The 23,175-nt window shown below is 46.6% G+C and overlaps 2 protein-coding genes across 2 annotated transcripts in view; one reads left to right on the top strand and one right to left on the bottom strand.

Annotated features, from left to right (window-relative positions):
• Positions 1 to 3,836: 3,836 nt before the first annotated feature.
• LOC115315587 (zinc finger protein 629) lies at positions 3,837 to 6,843 on the bottom strand. The gene is made up of 2 exons (XM_029974781.3): positions 6,595 to 6,843; positions 3,837 to 5,900 (listed from the first exon to the last, which is right to left on the bottom strand). Exons 1-2 carry the CDS (start codon positions 6,638 to 6,640, stop codon positions 4,420 to 4,422), a joined length of 1,527 nt encoding a protein of 508 aa, XP_029830641.2. The 5' UTR covers positions 6,641 to 6,843; the 3' UTR covers positions 3,837 to 4,419.
• A 217-nt stretch (positions 6,844 to 7,060) lies between these two features.
• The window catches only part of LOC8053900 (kinetochore protein Spc25), a 28,140-nt gene continuing 12,025 nt past the window's right edge, over positions 7,061 to 23,175 (top strand). Inside the window, exons 1-3 of the mRNA XM_029974775.4 lie at positions 7,061 to 7,316; positions 7,527 to 7,586; positions 16,728 to 16,874. Coding sequence (XP_029830635.2) covers positions 7,208 to 7,316; positions 7,527 to 7,586; positions 16,728 to 16,874 — 316 coding nt within the window. The 5' untranslated portion in view covers positions 7,061 to 7,207. The remainder of the gene's footprint in view (positions 7,317 to 7,526; positions 7,587 to 16,727; positions 16,875 to 23,175) is intronic.

Here is a 23,175-nt window from a genome sequence, read left to right on the forward strand (position 1 = left end):
AAGCGAAACATAGCCCCCCGGTCTGCCTCAACAAGCGACGAGTCTCCCAGCTGTAAAGAAAAAATTTAGCCAGTGCAGTACAACCGGTAGCCTGGGTCTTGAAAGATGCCCATCCAGTTCGAAACGGGCTGGGGTTGGTCTGCAGCGCGAGCTTTCGCTCCCCGTGCTCCGAGCTGGGGTGCTATGTTGCGCTTTTTGCACTCCCAGGAGACTTGGAAGAGGGAAGTGACGTCAACGACACAGCAAATGCAGATTGGATGTTGACAGAAGAAAACGAAATCAACACCCAATCTGCGTCTGCTGTGTCGTTGACGTCACTTCCCTCTTCCTAGTCTCCTGGGAGTGCAAAAAGCGCAACATAGCACCCCTGGTGTGCGCTAGCCCACTCGGTTACCGATCCTCCATGCTAGCCTGGGTGTTTAACCGGGGGGGCTATGTTGCACGTTTTGGACTCCCAGGAGACTAGGGAGAAGGAAGTGACGTAGGTGTGAATGAACGTATCTTAGCAGCACCACGCAATGCGTCATCGGCGACTCCACCAATCAACATCCAAAGAGCGTTGTCAACGTCACTTCCTTCTCCCTAGTCTCCTGGGAGTCCAAAACGTGCAACATAGCCCCCCCAGTTCAACGTGTACCACGCAGTAGCGATTACCGAACACGTGCCGGTACGAAGCACATCCAGATCGAAACGAGCGGGGAGTGGGGATCGAACCTAGGAGGTTCTGCACACTGTGGTTCTGCAGCGCAAGACATCCACAATACACCCACGCCGGTTTTTGTACGAAGCTTGGAAATGATATTGCAATCTGGAGTGACCTGTCCTTCCCCTCAATATGCCCAAATTCCGGATTTACAAATACTTTTTTTCAGATTTTTCTACCTTACCCGAAAACCGGAAACCCCAGTATAAGCGATGACAAGCAAGGTCCTCTGGCCACGCACCGGTATTGCGCCATGCTTGCAATTGTCTATTAAAGGACCACTCTGGGATATTTCGATACCCCAATTTAGAGTAGACCATCCCTTTTATCGGATCTTCTCGACGCAATGCTGCCAACCTTTGGTAGTGTAGACCTAAGGGAGACCATGGGCTGCAAGAAGAGCAAGCCCCTCTACATATGCCAATGATGGCAATAGTTGGTAGCCTAAGTCACTGGACAGCAAAATTCAGTGGCAGTTAAAGCACCTTTGATATGCAGTACCCTTGGACATCTGTAATGTTTTCCAACTCGACATACCAGCCCATCAGGCAAGCCGAACCTAACTATGCGCTGAGAGACTGAGGGGACGTCAAAAAGCAGAGCTCCGATTCGAATGATTAGTGGGTAGACCTAAAGCAAGCTGCCGCTGTCTTCACCGCACTCATCCGACGCATTTGAATGCGAGCCAAACGCCAGCATTCTGCGTTCTAACGTATTCGACAAGTGCAGTGGAGACAAAACCAGCTAGCTTTAAGTCTACCCAATATAATCGTTCCAATCGGAGCTCACTGTTCTGGGGGGCTATGTTCGACAAATGTTTTGTTTCTTTGAAAAAGAAACGGAAGTTACGATATCGCGTCTGATTGGCTGGAGGCTCAAATGACAAAAGTTGCCTCTTTCGTCATTTGAGCCACTAGCCCAGTGGTCTCAAACTCATTTGAGTGTGGGGGCCAAATAGCCCACTCACGAAAGGTCGAGAGCCAGCAAGGGGGGTATTTTGCTATTTTGAGACAGCAAAGAACAGCAGTGGTGTTTCACCTTGCGTAGCACCTGAATGTACCAGACATTTTCTAGAGAAGGAGCATTGCGCTCTCTGCTTTTTATAGGCTTACCATCTTGCCATCTTTAGCTTTCATTTGAATATACAATTACCGTGGACCCACCTAATGTAATAGCACGATTTAAAATGCTAACGTATTGGCAGTTTTTCATAGAAAGAGAACAAGCACTCTCCCTGTTGCACAATTCACTAGGCTCAACAGGCATAGAAAAAAGTATCTCTTCATAAGGCAGTTTTTGCTTTTAAATACCTTAAAACGCTTCAATTATAAAAGCATTGTCTGAAAGCTAGAAGCCCGAAAACCCGAGCTCATAGCTTTATCGTTAGCAATTGTTCCTGCCGAGTGAGAGTTTGTGCAGCCGAGGTGCCTCCTTGAGCAAAGAACTCGAGCTTGTAGCCTAATAGTTGAATTACCATTTTAGTTGGTTTACATAAGAGGCCGAGAAGCAAATATTTAGACGAAGCAGTACTCAGTTCAAAATAAAACAATGAAGAATGTGTGAACACATTATATGAGCAAAGCAACCTTTTCAGACGGTAACAAATCAACAATATTAAACTATTATTTTTGGCGCATGTAATGCTCGAGGCATGGGAACAACGGCTGGCCGCCGCTGGAAGCATCCGAGCTGCATCCCAGACAGTCGCGGGTCACATGCAGCCTGCGGGCCGCCTGTTTGAGACCCCTGCTCTAGCCAGTCAGACGCGATATCGTCACTTCCGTTTCTTCTTAGGAGAAACAAAACATTTGTCGAACATAGCCCCCCTGAGGCCTCCGTGCACTCTCGTCTCCTCCTCTCCCTCAGTTTCTCGGCGCATAGGCACTCCCAGAATGAAAACACCAAGGAAATAATTCAATTGTCTCGCCCCCTCTGTGGGCTTCCTGCCTTCGATAACGCTTTGGCGCCTTCCGAGCCAAGGGACATCGGAAGGCAGCGAGGGTATGCTGGAACTCGGGCACCCACAGAGGACACTCTGCCGCTCTCAATCTCTCGGGCACTATAGCAGAACACTACTTCTACTTTTTCGAAAGACTTCAGAATGTGCAAAGTGATACTTCTCCGCCAAATAAAGTTAAAGTTGAAGTCCGCCCAACTGTCTTCTGTTTGGATGTCCACCTGGCAAAGATCACGGCTCGCCTCCTCTGCTTTTCCACGATGTCAATGGCTGTCCATCTGTTCTGCCCCGCAAATTGACTGACAGCACACAGAGCGCGTGGGTGACTATCTGGGCCCACGTGATGAGCATGCTTTAGGCCTCTGTGAAAGACACAAGCGGACTTTGGCGAAAAAGAGCTTTCCCCTCTGCAAAAAAAAAAAAAAAAGGACGGAGGCGGATCGCTACACTTCATATGGCGGAGAGGCGTCGCTTTGCACAATCTTGAAGTGTCCTGTTGGCACAGCCCTTTAGCTCTTCCATGCTGATCAGCCATGCTTGTGCCACGGAGGTGCATCGTCAATCTGAAAGCGTTTCTTATCAGCATTCGTGATATATGCGCTGCACAAAGCAAGTTCGTCTCACTGGCTTAGCTCTGCCGACCTGCCCGAGTGTTGGCCAGTAATCATGGCGCTGTTTCATCGTCGCACACAACAGACCATAAAAGCAAAAGCGGCTTAATCAACCACACAGTGTCCGTAGTTGGCACTCCAGTGCACTAAGGTAGGTTCAAACATTCGTATCAATTGCGTTCGCAGCAAGTGAAACAACAAAATCGCCGCGATAACTGTGCCTCATTTTCCGCATAGCAACCAGTTCATGAAGTAGTTGGGTCCGTGAAGTTGTTAACGCAGCTTGTGATCAATGAATCGTAGGTGGAAAAGAACATGTGTGGAAACCTTTTCTACTGATTGCTTTTCGCAGCTACCCTTTGCAATGGTTGCCGCGCAATGTATGGTGTAATGTTGTTGTCTCCGGAACCAACCAATAGTTTCGCTTACCGAGTTTGTTTCCAAACTATGGGAATAGACGTTGGCAGATTTAATAATACAATGATTGATCTAAATTGCCTCCATTAGCTATAATGCTGTTCAAGGAAATGCAGTGAACCTCCCCAAAAAAAAGTACTCAGTACCAGCAGAGTGGAAGTATAGCTTATCATGCATGTATTTGCTAATTGAATACAAGAAACAGTAAATACCAGTTTGTAAAACTTCTATATACAATTAATAGGGAAGATCACACTATGTGTCAGTGATTGGCGATTATGAGCAAAAAGAAATGCTTAGAGAATTGCAGGTGTTTTGTCTAAGGACAGGAAAGTTTAGAAACGGAGGAAAGAAACTGTTCAGGTAATGCATGTTCTAAGGAGGCTCGGGCTTTGCCAGCAAATATTTCAGTCTCAAAAAATGCAGAATACCCTCCTACGGTTCCAATATCAACTTGCAAGCCCCCCAGTGCATCTTGCAGCTGCACATCTTTCAGAGCACACCCTCATGGTGTTCAGAAACTCTCACACTTCCGAAAAAATCCAGAGCACAACAAGCATTTGAAGAGACACGCGCAAGACACCCTAACAATTGTAAACCTAGCAAATGCCACAAAACAAAGACTTCAACAAATGCAATCTGCAGCACCACCACAAAGAAAGTTCCAAATCAATCCCCGGTTCTCACAAGCAAAACAGAAACGACCAGAATGAAAAATAAAAACAGCAGCATCAGACGTGACCTGATGCCCGTAGGCCCTGAAGCACTTCCCCGACGTTCGGCGAGTCTTCCCCGCTCACCTGCAAGAACATGATTGAGTGCACATTCTGCACTGCCGTGGGATCCTGCACATTAGAAACAGTCGACGCACGTGGCAAAGACTCCTCGGGGCACACCGCTTTGTCCATTTGTTCCGGTTCGACCCACAGTTGCTTGGGCTCGCAGCCAGTCTCAGTCGGTTCTGTCCTCCCGCCCGCATGGTTCTCTTCCTCAGAAACAACTGCCGGAGCGACCCCGTCGTCGTGGATTTTCCCGTGTTGGCGCAGGTTAGTCGAGGACCGAAACCGCTTCTCGCAGACGCGGCACTCGAATGGCCGCTCGTCGCTGTGGATCCGCTGGTGCTGACGGAGGTTGCTCGATGTCGAGAACGCACGAGGGCAGTCGGAACACGCAAACGGTCGCTCGCCCGTGTGGATCCGCTCGTGCTGCCGCAGGTTTGTCGAAGTGGAGAAGGCGCGGGGGCAGTGCGGGCAGGGGAAAGGGCGCTCCCCCGTGTGGGTGCGCCGATGCTGGCGCAGGTTGCTCTCGGTGTTGAACCGCTTGCTGCACACGGTGCAGCCGAAAGGGCGCTCAGCCGACGTTGAGTGGACGATGGCATAGTGTTGCCTCAGGTTGCTCGGGTTGCTGAAGACCTTGTGGCACAGGCTGCAGATCTGCATGGTGTTGGAGAAACGGACCGTCTCCTCCCGCATTGCGGGAAGCGGGCCGTGCTTCTCCGCCTCCATTTCGATGCCGACGATCAGCTCCGGTGAAGCCTTTGCGTACGCCGTCGGGGTCCTCGATTCCGGTACCTTCTTCAAGCCGGGTTTCGTGACGAGGTCCCAGTTTACCTGCACAGGGATTTGGGTGGTCTGTATCGTGATCTTCGCGGGGCCTCCGAAGGGTCCCACGGTGACCACCTTGGTGGGAAGTTGAGGGGTTGTGGAGGAAGCCATTGCTGTCTGTCCTCGGTCGACGCTGCTGCCATTCTCTGAAGGTGCTTTGGCGAAGGCCCGGGTGACCTGTGTTGACTCTTCCGCGGGGTCCTGGGATGGTCGTACCATTGCCACCTTCGAGGGAATTTCGCCGATTGAGGGTGAAACCACCATGTCTTTTTCCGAGCCATCTCCTCCGACATTGGCTGGATGAGCTTCTTTGGAAACTTGACTGGAAGCTCCTGCTACGTTAGTGACCGCTGGAGTGGGGAGTGTGCAGGTTGCAGATGAATCCACGCCTGCCTCTATGGTGCCGGTATTGCAGCTATGGTGTGGGTGTGCTTCCGTGGAGGCCCGGGCAACCTGCATCGAGTCTTTCGCGAGATCCTGGAATGTTCCGACAGTCACCGCTGTCCTAGGAACTTCACGGGATGCAGCTGAAGCTTCATCCGAGTTGTCCGTGTCCCGATTTTCTGGATGTGCATCTGTGGAAACTTGGATGGAGTCTCCTGCAACAACTGGAATGAGAACATGGGTAAAGGCTGTCACCAATCTTTCAGTTTCTGGGTCAAGTTCGCCGTCGATAGTAAGAGCATCCATGGCCCCTGTAAAAAACTTAACTATGCTTCAAGAAAAAAAAAAAAAAAGCTTTTCCTTTCGTGTTTCGATTTTTTTTTTTTTTTTTTTTTTTGGTTGCTAATTATGGTTTGGAAGTTGAAGTGTAATTTTATACATCTGCCGGACGAATTCGTCTGGTTTATTTAGAGAATTGCAGGTACGCGCGCGCAGAGTAAAAGTGTGAAGACCAAAGGCTACTAACGCGTTCTATTTGGAATTTAGCGCAGCTGCTTCGTTACTGCTTCTTCGCGAAGTATCCCGGCAAGACAAGCAAAAACGCAGCACGCTTTCAGTTGGCTTTTTACGAGCTTGTGAACGAACTGCTTTGTGTACTACACAGCAATTCGTGGAGAAAGGGTGGAAGTGCTCGCGTGTAATCGCAGCGCGTTGGTATAATTAAACGAGCGTCTCATATTCAAATTAAAATTAATCTTTTGGTTTCGTGGCCGCGCGATTCACTTATAGGCCTTAGAAAACCACAACGTATAAGGGTAGATGAAAGTGATTTCATATCATTGGAGAGGTCGATGGCATAGAACCATCAGAACAGTGACTCTACATTAGAACGGCGATGTTGAAACGGCGATACGCTACCTCTGATGGCAGCGGCTGCAGCGCACTCCGCCAGTTGTTTCAGCATGTTAGCGATGCAGTATCCAGTGCCTCGCAGCTTAATTAGAAGCGCCACGGACAAGACACTGTTCTTGCTTGGTGCGACCGTGCAAGACAGTTCAGAATACAGAATACCTCGTTAGTTTTCGTTCTTTTTCTTTATCTTTCTTTCATTTGCTCTTTTTGGGTGGCTATTCATGAGTGGATAACGCAATAACGCATTACAAATGGGTGGATAAATAAATACGGTTGAACCCATTTGATTGGACAGTAGAATGCGCTACCTATTAAAGATAATTTAAACTTTAAAAACGAACAAATATTATGCAAAAATCAACAATTTTTGTAACGTTATACATTATACAGTTAACTTTTTATACACAATTTGAAATTTATAAACTTGACACGTTGGCGGCGTCATCTACATCGAAATAAAATAGCAAAAAGTGTGGACGCGGGCAGTGTGAGCAACGTTTGACGCGGGCTCGTATTTTGAACTGTGTTTTGAACTTCCCCGCACTCAAGTTGCTGAAGTTTTGAAGTTTTTGTTCAATGTCTGCTTGAACGGACTAAAGCGACGGATTCCAGAACCAGAATGAACGGGGATGTTGAAGCCGATCTCATGACTTGCAAGGATTTATCCGCTCACAGAGACGCCCTGCGCCACAGAGTCCAGACACAGTTCCGCCGACGCTGCGTTGAACGTGAGTTCTGATCCGTCGTACCGGTCGCACGAGCCCGCTTTTAATGCAATAAGTATCATACGCCAGAGTATGAAATCTAAGCGAAATCATCTGTCATGACTCGGCGAATCCGCATAAACAAATTAATGGTTGATTACCAGCGTCGTCGGATCCACAGTAATCGAACGCGTGGCTTTAGAAACTCAAGTATGTTTTCTTTGAAACACGCAGGTTCAAGGGAGTTTGAAAGTTACCAAAGTCTGGCGCGGGATGTGCAGAAGAAGAAGGAGGGTATGTATAGCAAGCAGAACAACTTGCGGTGCACCGCAGTGGAAGCAACGAGCCATCGATGCCCATGCAACACCGTATGAGTGTCACGTGATGTTAGGAAGGGGCGCGGCCACGCACTGGCCCTGTAATGTACACGTTCTTGGCGCTGGATTGGTTGAGAAGGCTCGTGGCATTCGCTGCGGTCCGTGGTAAAGTGAAATAGACCACATTTTTCATCCCCCCAGCGCACCGGCCCACACTTTACGAGTCATGGGAAAGGTGTTCCTTCAGCCTAGTGTCCTGTAATTACGACCAATTCAATGCCTACACACTTTTGAACGTGATCCAGAGTATACTTACACACTTTTGAGTGTAATTTGAAGTCGCCCTAAACAAGCGTCGTGTAGAGTCCAAAGACTTTTTAAAATTTCTCGTCAATAGGCCTCCTGCTTTGCCCGGGAGGCGCCCCCTACGATTTGTTTATCGGTATTGGGTAGTAAAAACTTGCTCATTCCAATTTGTACCGCGTGCAAACGTTAGCCGGCGGTATGAATTCCTTCCGTGCAATTGTCTTACAGCAAGGGATCGAGCCAGTTTCTAACGCGGAAAGTTGCTTTCATTCCTCAACACTTCGCAAAGAGAATAAACTCAGCGATGCAAGTTACGTCTACGCTGTACAAGAAGCCGCAAATTTGGTGTCGGCGTTCTGTCATTCGCAAAAACAGCGAGCTTCTTATGATATCGAGCTTGAGGTGAGCATTACGAGATACATAAACGCATCTTTTAAGCAAAAACTCCCAAACTGCAGCCCCTCCGTACAGCCAACGCTATCAGCTGATGACCAACCTTGAAAATGCGCGAAAGCAGACGCAAGCGATCGAGCGTCGACCGGCTGTCTGTCGGCCAATCACGTCGTTGATATTTTTTTATTTAACTCTTGAGAAGAGTTTGATCACACCAAAAGGCCAGTGGCCCGTACTCGTAGGTCTGTGGCACCATACAAGACTTTATACACACACACACACACTCGCACACATAAATAAATAAATAAGAATGGAGGAAGGGAGGGAGGCCAGCGTGGCATCGAACACAATAATAATAATAATCTTTATTTGCACAGATGTTTTACCCCGAGTGGCTTGCTCGGCTAGGACAGAAAGGCGAAAGCCTGTACGCTTGTGCGTCTTCTAGCCAACCACCCGGGGCAGGAGAAAAACGAAGGACTGTAAGCTGCCTTTCGAACTGTTGCAGTTTTCTTACACATCTGCGATGTAAGCTTCACGCAACATAAGATCAGCAGTAGTAGCTCCACCTCCAGCACATGCTTGTTGATTCCTGTGGTGTGCTGGTGCGCGCGCATGCTCGATGTATGCTTCCGTTTCCGACGCTACAAGCGCGAGCATGTGGCCCTGAACAGTGCTTGACAGGGTCACTGAAAGCCCGCAGCTCGCACTTGTAGCATCGGCTGCTGAAACGAAGTATAGTTCAATCGAATCGCTCAACTGATCGGACAGTATACACGAACTCAACTCTCCTACGTCACGCCGCGGTGGTGGCGTGCCGGGCGCACTTCCGGTCCGGGGCGGTGGGCAGAAGTCGCCTTGCGATACATGCATTCCTGTGTTCCTTTGGAAAAAACGAGACAAAAAACCTGCCTTCTCGTCAAAATGCTGCGATGGGGGCTGTACCAAGAGAGTCGGGAAAGGTTTGAAGATCAGTTTTCATGTGTTTTTTTTTGCCCCCTCCGTTCGTCCGAGGACGTGGATAGTAGCTGTGAAAGGGGCAAACCAGACGCTGTCGAACTACGATTGCTTGTGCGGGCAACACTTTGTGGTCGCCAGATGTATTTGCTTTGTTCCAACATGAACGAGAGAAAACCGCCAAGTTGTCCGGACCACCCACGGGTTCAGTGCATCTTCAAATTCACACGGCCGCCTGATCGTTCGAACTTTCGTCTGCTCTTTCAAACTTGTCTGCTTTTTGTCGTCTGCTCGTTCAAACAAAAGCGGCCCGTCGACCAAACTTTGACCCGGTGATTGCAATAAGAAGTAATTTCAGGCCTCAAAAGACTTAAGTAGGCTCGGTGTAAACAGTAGATACAAGATGTTGATCATTGGCACCGGTGGCCATCACCGACTCGTTACGCTTGCTCTGTTCCCGCTTCCGATTTTCAGTATCGACGTCGATCATCGCCGCTGCCTTCTACACTTTTGCAGCACGAGCGGCGTCGCGACCGAAAATAGCTAGAAGAATTTCATCATGGTTTTGGCGTCCATTCTGTGGCGTTCATGCGAATGAATCGCCGCACGTAAAATTATTTATGGAAAGTTTTGCGGCGTAACGAGCCTTGATAATTTCGCTCAGGCGATTAAAGTGGTAAGACATTGCGATGAGGACGTAGAATCGACAATTACAAAGCGAAAAAGAGTATGCAGACTCACACAGACGCCGACAACGTGACATTCGAATGGTTTGTTGACGCGGGACGCGGTGCTTTTGAACTGTCGTCTGCTCTTTCAAACTTGGCTGCTTTTTGTCGTCAGCTCGTTCAAACGACAGCGGCCCGTAAACCAAACGTTGACCCGGTAATTGCGATAAGAACTAAGTGCAGGCCTCAAAACACTTTTGAAGGTTGGTTGGGGTGAGTAGGCTAAGTGTAAACAGATACAAGAAGATGTGGATCATTGTTACCAGTGGCCATCACCGACTTGTAATGCCCGATTCTACTTGCTGTTTTCAGTATCGACGTCCACCATCACAGCTACGGTCCACGCTTTTGCAGTCTGAGTGACGTCGCGACTGAAAATAGCGAGCAGAATCTCATCGTGAGAGTCAGGCTTTAGCGCCCATTCTGCGGCGTCCACGTGAAATGAATCGCCGCACGTCATATTATTCACGCAAAGTTTTGCCTCGTAAGTTTTGCTGAAGCCACTCGAGTAGTCGGAGATTGTTAGGAGGACGTAGAATCAACAATTCCAACGCGAAAAAGAGCACGGGGACTCCCACCGACGCCGACAACAACCTAATTCAATGGTTTGTTTATGGGCGACGGCGGGCTTCTTGCCCACCATCCACCGCGCATGGGCGGCGCCGGTGGCGTCCGCTAGGGGCGCTCCGGTTTGTTTGTAAACATGAGTTGGTGTATAGCATGTTCCTGTTCGTAAAATTCGCATGACGCACGTTTCAATGCATCCCACGGCCGCGTGATCGAGTGGCCGCGCCTTAGCACCTGGGGGGCGAGAAAAACAATTGTCTCGCTTACTCAGTGCCCTGGGCGGCTAGTATCGTTCCCTTCGCTCGACTTCGCACAGTTTCGATGGGAATCTGTAGAAGTTCACTCCGGGGCTCTTCCTGTTCTTGACAGTTGACGACGCAACAGTACCGTCGACGGCGACGTTTCAAACACATTGAGGCCGCTCATGGGTTTCGACGTGCTTGGACGAAGGAGAAATTACTATCTTGGGCCGAGCTCAAGTCCCCGGGGTAACGTTGTGCGGTGACGACCATGGATGACATATTTTAAATCGCGACCACGAGAACGCACAAATAACAGCAGCGCACAGAGGCAAAAAGCCGCCCAAACAGGTTTTTATTGTACGAGGCCGCGGGGCCTTGGCAGGCTTGTACTACTCAGACATTTATTGCCTGCCACCGGAGGGCGCCACAATACGTTCAAAGCTTCAGCGCAGGAGGCCTATTTCGGCGTTTTACAGCAGAGCTGTTAAGGGCTAGCTTCCCCAGTATCGTGTCTGTGGACAAAAAAAAATTTCGACACAAAACTCCAGACCGCTACCGCCGTCACTCATAGGTGGCGGCAACCTTTCCAGGCCTTTCCACATAACAAAATTCATACAATTTAAAAAAAAAAAGTGGGATGACGAAACGTTAGGCTAGGTGGCACAAGCTGCCACCCGTTACAGAAAGTATAGCCATTACCATCCATCTATACCATCCATCCATCCTGGCCTTTCACCAGAGTGGAAAGGCTGAATTTCTCTAGGCGTTGTCCTAGAAGTCGTCCTCGAGGTTGTTCTAGAAGTCGTCCTTGAGGTCATTGTAGACGTCGTCCAAAAGGTCGTCCTGGAAGTGATCCTTGAGGCCGTCCTAGACATCAACCTCGAGGTTGTCCTTGAAGTCGTCCTAGACATCGTCCCTGAGGTCGTCCTTGAGGTCGTCCTAGACGTCATCCTCTAGGCGGCGTCCTTGAGGTCGTCCTAGAAATCCTAGACATTGCAGTGATGTGATTGCTGTGCCAAAGGGCTAACCCTGATAGATCCTGCTGCATTTTGCCGAAATATGGGTAATCTGCGCCAAGCCTGCGTCAAAGGATCAATTTCAGTCGCCTTTCAAAACCGAAACTAAGTGGAGTACCGTGAGCTAGGTGGCGCAAGTGGCGGCCCGACACAAAGTACCTTGCATCAATCGTCCACCTGGTCTTGCATGATTTTTCCCGCAGTCTCTCGTTTCACACTCTCGTCGTCTCGTGGGTCTCGTCTCGCATCTTTATTAAATTTTTGTAACGATAGATGGAAGCGTGTGCGGACGCTTCAATGCTAGCGTGCCGCATACCAGCCATGCCTTCACGTTGTGAATTAAATGAAACCACGTTTTTGCGCGGCAGGAATTACTTTGTGAGCTGAAGCACTCGCTCCTGAAAGCAATGGCCATGGGAAAACATATTTGGTCCCTGCCTACCATTCACCATAATTATATGAGGTCGGCTGTTGCTGTTGCTGTCCCCACGCAGATATGGCGCTTTTTAAAGGAGCTGTGCAACGATTTTAACGTTGAAAGAATTGGCATTTTCTGCTTTTGATATTGTTCACTGTGTCACAAATGGCAAAAAGCACACCTCCTTTCATCGAAATGTTGTGATTGCGCCGCGTAATAGCGAGGCAAAACTTGGAATATTTCCCGACTTGCAGCCACGAGCGGCGGCCATGAGAAACAAGCGGCGTGACGTCACTTGGGTAGTTGTAAGAAAGATAGCAAGTTGTGCAAATACCTGCTTAATGAAAGGTAACTTTTTTTATAAATCTTGTCGTTCCAACATATATATAAATGCGTCAAAACCCTGGTATCATCGACAAAACTTTTATTATACGGAGTTTTAGTGGCGCCATCTATCCTAGGTCCACAAAACCGCCAACAGCCGCCAGAATCCGGAGGGGGAGGGGGACAGCGCCGAACGGGCGAGGACGGGTGGTCACGCGGTCGCGAGCGGATGAGTTCTCGCTGCTTGCTGATGGCTCTAAAGAGAGAACTTTTCCGGAACTCCGCGCTTACTCAAGTGACGTCACTGTCCACGTGACCCGGAAGACGATGCACGAGTTGAGAGGTGGCAAAAACCTGGATCTTTTTCATTTTTTTAAATAAAAACTAGGGTATCCAGGCAAAATCTGTTTTCTGTAGTTCACTGCAGAAGTGACAGGGCATCAACTTCCACAATTATTTAAGGAAAGCCCTGAAATTGTTGCACAGCTCCTTTAAACTGAAGCGTAAGGACCGCCGCAAGGTCATTAACATTCCTGTTCTTGTTCACATCATACGTTGCTACAAAAATCTCTCTTTAAATCAAAGGTTGCTGTGTCGAAGTATTGATTACCTAGGTTTCTCTCGGTATGCTTTCTTTTAAGAGGGACCCCAATACGTGAAAAATGTGCCACGGAAGAAAGTTGGTGAAGAGAAGCGAGTTAAAGCAAAAAAGGGAATGTCTGCACACTGAAGCCGCACAGCCCGCTTGTTTGTTTGTCTGACTTCAGTCATTGCACAAAGCGCTCCAAGAACTTTTTGACCCTGGCTCAGGTGCTTTTTTTTCTGTTTTTTTGTTTCTGCTGGACTCTTTTTTGTCGGATGCTGGACAGTTACATTTTGCATACAATTTTGGGAACCAGTCGACGACGGAGCGGAGTGGCATGGTTTCGGTTCCGATCAAACAGCCGTCTCCGCTCGCGTGACGAAGCATGTGCAACTGCAAGCTGCCGAAGTTGCCCTGACATGCATGCGAGCATGATTGCTCTACAGAGGCACCAGCCGCGATACTTGCAATCCATTTTTTTACGTTTGCTTACGGTTGACGAAAATCTGGCACGTCTGGAACCAGCAAAACGGTTGCAAGCGGTTTTTCGGAATTGCTTGGCAACGCCTACAGCACTGTACACTTGTGAGATGCCTCAATGTCTCTTTGGAGACATTGAAAGTGGACATTCGTTACTTGCCGAAGGCAAAGCGAGGTTTGCAGCAGCCTTGTAGGAAGCTTTGAAAAGCAGAAAGAAAAGCACCCGCTAGTCGTAATACACCTTTTTCTTGTGGACAATTTCGCATTGTACTGCCGTAGTTACATGTTTTATCAGTCGTTAACTGCTTTAATTTATTACATTATATAACTAGTCAACTTAATGCTGGGATATTTACTACTAGCTGGTCGTTTTCAAATAAATTTTAATATGCGCAGTTGGGTTCTTATTTATCTATAGCGGGTACACTCGTATGTATCATTTAACTGAAGCATTGCAAAATGTGTTATGTCATTGGCATTTCAATTACATGTTGAAAGACTCACACGTGATCTAACTTGACCATAATTTGTACAGGGTGTCACAAAAGAAAATTTACACTGTCTTTTTCACCGCAAAAATAAACTAGGCATCGCCCAACGCTCATTCTCCGCCCAAAGGTAGAGCTAGAGGTCACAATCAGATGCCAAAGTTTCAGCCCGATCCGATAACTTAATCAAAAGTTATAAGTGATTTTCTGAAATTTTCAATGGGAAAATGGCGGCCGACGGCGTTTTCAAACACATGGGGCTCTATGGCACCAGAAACCAAAAACGGGCGAAAATGGGCTCCATTTTCCCATTGAAATTTTCAGAAAATCACTTATAACTTTTGATTGAGTTATCGGATCGGGCTGAAACTTTGGCATCTGGTTGTGACCTCTAGCTCTACCTTTGGGCGGAGAATGGGCGTTCGGCGATGCCTAGTTTATTTTTGCGGTGAAAAAGACCGTGTAAATTTTCTTTTGTGACACCCTGTATATTGCGGCGAGCAAAGTGCCCTTCATTTGTCCAGCACTTAAAATATTTTTATTTTTCTAAGAATATCTGCTTCAAAAGCCACTTCTGCTGCTACAAAAGCCATGTTTACTGCTCTAAAACACTGTTTTGGCTGCTCCAAAAGGTGCTTTAAAACGGCTTAGGCCAATCACATCACTGCATTGTAAAGATAACAGCTTCGCTAGTCCTCCATCTTCATGTGTAGTGGAAGGTCTCTACATTTTAGATTACTGTGCATGCAATCCACAATTAAACCTGACGAGCTGCAGGAATCTCTGACAATGTCATCATTCTCGTGATTGTTGTTTTAGCAGGAATTGCTTAAAAAGCCAAAAATTTACAACAACCAAAACTAGGATTTAGCTCAGAGTCAGCGGGGCTGTTTATATCATTTATAGGGTCTTTTAAGTTAATGCTAATGTCTTGGAAGCTGCACGAGAATGATAATATTGTAAGAGATTTCTGCCGCTCAGCCAGGCTGAAGGGTAGATGGCATGCACAATACCAAAAAAGCTGACATTGACGAGAAATTTGAATAATGATAAGACAGGTCTTTGGCCTCTACACGACGCTTGCTCAGGGTGACTTCGGATTACACACAAAAGTGTGTAAGCATCGAATTGGTAAAAATTACGAATCACTAGGAAACTGAAAGAACACCGGGTCGCTTGGGGGATTTAGCAAGTGGTCTGTTGAGTATACCGTAATATCCCGAAATATCCCACCTAAAATCGAAAGCAAATCGGTTGGAAATAGGGAGTGAACTGTAGGCTAACTTTTGGTGTACAATAAAAAAAGAAAAGCTGCAGAAATGCTACTTTTAGATTCTGTGACCTATCAAACTTGTGATTGCAGGGTGGGGTGATAAACCAAAGACGACTGCCCTTCCCAGTCAGAAATATTCGCTTACCGCCCGCCTTGTCTAAGTAACACCATTTCTGTGGAGGTCACCATTGGCAAGAGCCCCGCATTACAATCTTTCTAGGCTTTTATTACTGTAGTCCTACTGGGTTTGTGGTGTTGAAAGTGGCTCTCTTGGAGATAGGAATTGTAGAGGGAAGCATGTTAGAGTTGTAAAGTAACTGTCTCCAAATTCATTGTCAAAACATTGGGGAAAACGTAACAAGGCCCTGCAGACTAAATCACACACAGTTTACTGCTAAGCTGACGGTGCAGTGGAAGCCACGTGCTCGCCAGACCAATCAGTCGGCTTCCTTTCATCACCAGACTCCACTCTCTGAATGGGTATGCGTAGAGGGAGCAATCATGTAGTGCAAGGTTGATAGTTGACTGGTCCAGGGGCGCTTTTATGGGCCAGGTTTGGGGATGGGGGAGTCTGCTGGGATCCATCGCTATGGCCAAAACGTTGCCCAGTTCTTTTTTGTTGACCCAATATTTACTGTCACTAAAAGCATGTTTTGGCTGTACGTGTATACTGATTTTTATAAAAAAAGTTGACCTTGGGGTATTTAGGCAGGGCAGTCGCCCCACCCAACCCCCTCGCTAAATCTGCCCCTGGGCTGGTCCAACAAGCATGTAGCTTCAACTGCTTTGCAAACTGTTGCCTGAGCAAAGACTTTTTAGATGATTTCCACCGGAGTGAAAACTATATTGTCAAAAAATGTCGAACCATGCATTTTGTCCCGCATAAACAAAAATTGCGTTGCAGACGGCTCAAGTGCTGTCTGACAGAAATGGTTAGCCGTCGTGATTGGGGGCTGGAGCTTCAAATTTGTCATTATATGGTTCAAAAGCTAAAAACTTTTTTGGAACTTTCCAACAAAAAATTGGCCCCTTTCATTGTCAGCAGGTGCTTTTTGCCTTTTTGTGTTCGAGGGCTCCGTTAGGGGATATTTCCTCAATAAAGGGTTTGCAAACATTTGTTTTCCAGCTTTTTGTCATTTTTCAAGTTTAGTGTTCTCCTCATCCATTGGCATTATCTTCAAAATTTGCTTGAAAAGTGCTTTGCTTTGTTTGCCCAAATACTTTTAGTTCCAAGTTGTCATCCTTATAAAGTGTAAACATAATGCATTTTTTTATTTTGTTGTTAACCACAGTTTGCTCAGTTTGCTGTTAACTTATCACAATATAAGCATGCTGTTTTTTAGAGATCGAACAGATGCAGCAAGCTGTGGTGGAAGAACAGCGTCACGTCCAGCAGCTTGAAGCACAGAACCGGTCGAGTAGGAAGAAACTGCAGGCGCTGTCCGATGCATGTGCCAAGAAGCAAGTATTGCTGCAGAGTCACACTGATGGCAAGTGGTCACTGCACACTGCTTTGTTCCAAGCTCACCCTTTTCTACAGCATGTAAACTAGCGCTTCTAACGACCCGCAAAAATCGGTTCTTCAATGTATCACACTGTGATTTACTCCAGAGGTGGAAGCAGGTGGTGAAAGTTTACAGTGAAAAAATCAAGAAATTAACTTACCTCGTTCAGAAGTATAAAGGGGGAAACCTGTGCTGGGCAATCTACGCTGCCATTTCGCAGACAATGCATGCGTAGAGAGAAGTGCTGCCGACAGATGGCGTATGAAGATAGTGCCGGCAGTTTCGGGTTGATAGCATACAATCCCGCAAAAAAAAAAACATGAATTGGCTGGCGCTCTCTCGACGCAGCGTATGCCATCTGTCGCAAGCACTTCTCTCGACGCATGCATTTTCTGCGAAATGGCAGTGTAAATTGCCCAGCTCAGGTTTCTCTCTTTATACTTCTGAACGAGGTAAGTTAATTTCTTGATTTTAGAGCGCAGCTCTTAGGGGCCCGTTCCCGGCTTGAGCGGCGTCGGCGTAACCAAGGTCACCCAACCCCCAAGGTCATCTTAAGGTCACGTGACCCCCAAGGTCACGTGACACCCCCCGAGGTCACGTGACCCCCCTGCCGAGGTCACGTGACCTCCCCGATGACATCATAGTCACTGATGACGTCACCGGCATCCGCATCGTCATCATCACTGATGACCTCACCGGCATCCGCATCATCATCGCCATCATCACTGATAACGTCATCAGTGACGTCACTGATGACCTCACCGGCACCTGCATCGTCATTGTCATCATCACGGATGACGTCATCAGTGACGTCACTGATGACGTCACCGACATCCGCATCGTCATCGTCATCAGTGACGTCACTGATGACGTCACCGACATCGTCATCGTCATCATCGCTGATGACGTCATCGGAGTCCGCATCGTCATCGTCACTGATGACATCATCGGCATCGTCACGTGACCCCCCAAGGTCACGTGACCCCCCCAGGTCACTTCACCCCCCCCCCCCAAGTACCCTTCCCTCCTCCTCCTCAAGAGCTGTGCTCTAATTCAGTGTTACAGGAAGTTGTAAACGGATTTTGCTTTTTTTCACTGTAAACTTGCACCACATGCTCGTACCTCTGTAGTAAATCGCAGCACGAAACATTAAGAAACCGATTTTTATGGGCCATCTGAAGTGCCCTAAAAGTGTCAGTTTACATGCTGTAGATTGCATGCCTTCTTTAGGACAAATGTACTCTCTTTCACATGCAACATACACAAAATGAAAAAAATGGTCAACGTGCAAGCAAACTAGTGCGTATTAATCACAATGTTTAAACCCTCGGACTGAGAAGGAAACTTAGAGATGTATTAGAAGAAACAGAAGAAAAGTGACAAACAAGCATCTCAATTCAGACGTTTGTCTTGAAACGCTTGTGTGTCCGCCTTGGTTCTGTTTCTTCTAATATATCTTCAAGCAGTGTTGGGTAAAGTACATCTAAAGGTACTTCAAGTAAAGTACAAAGTAAATGAGACGTGATGTACTTTATGTAAAGTAGTAAGTACACTGGGTGCAATATTCTTTAAGTACTATAAATACAATGTACTTTAAAAGTGAAGTACAAGTATTTTAATATAGTCTTTCATGATGTCCTTTAATTCCCCTATACAGTGATTTTTTAACTTGTATGCATTGCCCAAGGGTGCGAGACCTATTTTCAAAAAAGCAGCGGTGAATATTTGATAAAGTCAAGTGGCCTCAGAGTTGTTATTCTCTGGAATGGAGACGAATACACGAGTTTGTCTTTTGAGTTTGACGCCCCTTGCACTGGATTGTTGCACTACAAGGAGAGAGCATGACGTCAGCCCCGTAGCTTTTGCAAGCAATCCTCTCATAGAAAAGTATCCTCTCCTTAATGAAAAGAAAAAAAAAGTGGTTAGTGTGCAAGCGAGCTCGTGATGAATAATCATGATGTGACACCTGAGATTGGGGTATGAAAAAATTAAGGAACCTTCAAATAGAAGAAAAAGATAAAAGAGAATGTCTCAACACATTGTGACGCATTCTCTTCTGTTGTCTTTTACTTCGACTTGAAAATTTTATTTTTCTGTACTACAGTCTCAGGTGCTACATTATCATTAATTTTGCTCTCCTGATATCTTAAACATCCTTGCTTGCCCTGACCGACCAAGAAGTAGCGAGAGTTCAAAAGTTACGGGAAAGCCGCCCCCAGAACAAACGGAGCGATGCATCGTCAGCTAACGTTTCTGATGAGAGTAGAATGTAGAATATCCCTCTCAGTATTTCTTCGGAGCTGACAAAGCATGATTTCATGATACAAATTTAACAAAATCAAATTTGGGGAATGTACTTTAAAGTGGGAATTGTAATTTGCTTGGAAAGTACCAGAAAAAAATACTTTAAGTAAAGTACAAGTAACTCGGAGAAAAAAAATACTTCAAGTAAAGTACAAGTTTCCTAAACCTACTTGAAGTAGTACTTTAAGTACAACGTACTTAAAGTACTTCCCAACATCGTCTTCAAGTTTCCTTCCCAGTCTCAGGGTTTAAACATCATGATTAATACACATGGTGCAGCTTAAAGGGGCCCTGCAAGCACTTTTTTACTGTTTTTTTATTTGCACCAAACCTGAGCGCACTGATCGTAGTAACTTAATGTAACTTTTCTTTTCTCGAATTTTGCTTTATTTTACAAGTTATAGGCAAATTAAGATTACAAAAACAAGCAAAAAATAACCTCCCTCATGACGTCCTTGGTTGCTTGAGTGGCCGCGAACTAGAAAAGAGATAGTGAGCTCGGCGAGCGCACACGGCTGCCGCACTCCCTGTCGACGGCGCGAGAGGGCGCCACTAAAGTGTGTTCTGGATAGGCTGCATACAGCGGGCAGCCAGAGCAGCTCTCATTGCATTTGCTGTGGGATAAAACACTAATTCGGCATGACACTTCATTGGGCACAAACGACAGCAAACACGGGGTAAAAATCAGTTCAGAATTTGAGTCCCTTCGCGCTGTTGTACCGCGAAATGGCCAAAACGCAAGACAAAGCTACTCGCTGAAGGCCTTTGGAGCGCTCGGAGCCAATCAGATCCTCCAGTCCGTAAACGACCGCAGCGCCGTCGCGTACATCCGGGACCTTTCCGTGTCCGGTGCCTGATCCCACTACTCTTTTCTAGTATGCGCTGCCTTTTCCACCGCGTGGTGGCGGGTATATCGACGGGTCATTTCTTGTTTTTGTACTTTATAAAATGCATTTGTTTCTTTTCTGATCTAAAATACTGAACAAAAACTACTTTTATCAGTAATTGAAACGGTTCACGCCACTTATATTTTGTATTTCGACTAAAAAAAAAGCTTTTAGCGGCTCTGACCAGTAGTAAGCCCAGGACCAAAGACGTCACATTTTGCGCGCTTTCGGTACCGCGGGTCGCCCTCGTCGGTGGAGGAGGTTTCCGCGTCGTCCGGTTAAAATACATTGCACTGACATTTAGTTACTCCCTCCGTGCCCGCTGGCTTGCCCGAACCCCAAGAGACTTGGAAACCGCAAAAAAGGTTGACGCTTAAATATGATTGCAGGGCCCCTTTAAAGCAAGAAAGTAAAAGAAGGGATGGTTGGATAAATGGTATCGGTTGTACCCTTTATACCAGAAGGTAGTTTGCTGTACCTAACAAAAGACTTTTTTTTTTATTTTATTTTTTTAAAAAAAGAGGAGGGGGGGGGGGGGGGGGGGGTTGAGGCAAGGGCTTCACAGACCCCAAAAATGGCTTAGTGAACCCCAGCGGGTCTGCGGAACCCCATTTGAGAACTGCTGCAATAGACTATTCTCAAAAATTTCGCAATGGCTGGATGAGGTGTGAAAGAAATTGTGGAATAGCACTGTACACTTCGACCCGGATCTCTTTCCACTTTCACCGTATGGCACGACAGCAAAACTGCCATTGTCGTACATCCACTTCCCGCAATACCTTTCGGCGGTGTGCAGTGCACAATGTGCGAATGGTGCGTATTGTATGAGATGCCACTAATCGAACGGCTCCATCTTAATGTTGTTAACAGATCCTTAGCCGTCGTAATTAAGGACCCCGGGAGCCGCTGCCGAATTCGGGGGCCTCGGCCGTAACCCTACATCCCTAGCACGTGTGTGGCAGCAATTCTTTCCCTTTCAATTTTTATTCACGGAAACACTTCTTCAGTACAACCACTTGGTTCTGCATCTAGGGACTGGTTCACGCATTTGCATTTCTCTGTTACCTTCACCACAACTGCTTGTGATGAGTAGTCCTGGAACGACTTCGATCTGCTCATATTTTTCACATTATCCTTTCTTCCCAGGCTTGAAATAAATCTGACAATGCTACAAGAGACCATTTTTTATAGATAGCGCATAGACTCGATTTCGCAGATGCTGCAAAACCTTAGCTATGTGCAGACTTAAAGGGTTCCAGTGCTACCCAAGATATGGCACCAGTGTGCCAGCATGCTCTCTTTTCGTAAGTTGTCACAAGCGGTCGTGGTGCAGTCGGTCACACTGACGCAAGTGTGTTTCTGAGGTCCTCGTTCTATGGTCATAACTCAATCCACGAGCTCCAAGCATATTAAAAACCCGGTTACATTCACGCATGGCCGATTTGCATGTTAAAGAAACTGCCAAAGTTCCCGACACTTCTTGTTAGCACAGAACAACAGATGGCGCTACCAAACCTTGTTGGATACGGCCGAACGACGGACAGCGCTCGTCAGCCACTCGCGAGCGATGGGTTCCTGCATCGACGAGCGGCCGACCAGTCTCGCTCGTCCACGCAAGAACACATCGCTCGTGAAGTGGGTGACAAGTGTTGTCCGTCGTTCGACCATACGCAGCAAGGTTTGGAGCACCATCTGCCGTTCTGTGTCAACGATAAGTGTCGAAATCTTTGATAACCTTTTTAATATGCAAATCGATAATGCAATTTTTTTTTTTTTTTTTAAATGCTTAGAGCTCATAAATTCGGTTATGACAGTAAAACAAGGATCTCAAAGAGCATTTTAAGGCCTTTTTAAACGGAATCTCCGGCAAAAAGTGGGATGTCACTGATTTGCCTCAAAATTGGTTATAGATACATCGGAGCTAGTAACCCAAATTACAAGTCACCATAATTTTTTTTTTTTTTGCAAAGTTATTGTATTATTTTATAATTTGGTCTGGGAGGATGACTGGCTCTACTGGTAACGCTGAAGCAAACGGGTTACAACTAGGGATGCCGCGAACCACCCTAGGTTTGATTTCAAAAGGTTTTGATATTTTCTAACCGAACTGATGTTCGAATTCGAAAGGTTTCGATATTTTCTACCATACGGAGATTCGAATTTGAAAAATTTGCAACTTTCAAAAATCGTGGAGTTTTGAATTCGAAAAGTTCGAAGCTTTCATGGTTTCTAAAAGTTTGGGTTCGAGAAATTTGAAGATTTCGAACTTTCCTAACTTGAAATTCGAGAGATTTGAATGTTTCAAATTTCTTTGGGTCTGAAATTTGAACGTTTTGAATTCTTATATACATAAAGTTCAATAAATTCGAAATCTTTGAATTTATTGAACTTTTCGAACTTTAAAGTTCTAAAAGTTCAAAGGTTTCGATTCTCTTTTCGCGATAAATTCGAAAGAAACAAAAGATGAAAAGAAACTTAGGTTTTGAATTTCTTTCAAGTACAAGTGTGCAAAGTTCGAAGTCCAGTTTTCATGTTCCGCCACTGTTTCAGTTTCAAATAAAGGCCCGTTCACACTCTTGCGACCGACTAAGACCGAGAGAGACCAGACCGGTTTTTAAGCCTTTTGCGATCTCTTGGGACCAGCTCCGCTGCAGCGCATTCAATTCTAAGAAGTCACCAAAGGCTTAAAAACTGGTCTGTGTACTCTCTCGGTCTTATTCAATCCCAATAGTGTGAACGGCGCTTAACGTTTTCACGCCTCACTGGTTTTCACGAAATCAGGTTTAGAAATGTTCGAGTGTGATATTTAGACTGCGCGAAGTTGGTCAGGCAATTAAATGGGACGACGAGCGTCCCGGATGTGCTGGATTATTTCCCAGTGCACAGTGACGTGTGCAGATTAGTAATTGTGACCGTCAGCCCGTGGGGAGGGTCTTTAATGTGCATCACGCAGCAGTGATCACACGAACGCATTGTTTAATGATAATCATCCAGTTCGAAACGGCCAGGGGCAGGCAGGCGGTTGAGGCTCAGAAAAACCTTGAAGCGTTCTGGCAAACTACCTCCCTGCCCCCCTCCAGGCTGGTAGCAATCCG

The sequence above is a fragment of the Ixodes scapularis genome, unplaced genomic scaffold (genome assembly GCF_016920785.2).
Source record: "Ixodes scapularis isolate PalLabHiFi unplaced genomic scaffold, ASM1692078v2 PGA_scaffold5__190_contigs__length_132052651, whole genome shotgun sequence".
Lineage (NCBI taxonomy): Eukaryota > Metazoa > Arthropoda > Arachnida > Ixodida > Ixodidae > Ixodes > Ixodes scapularis.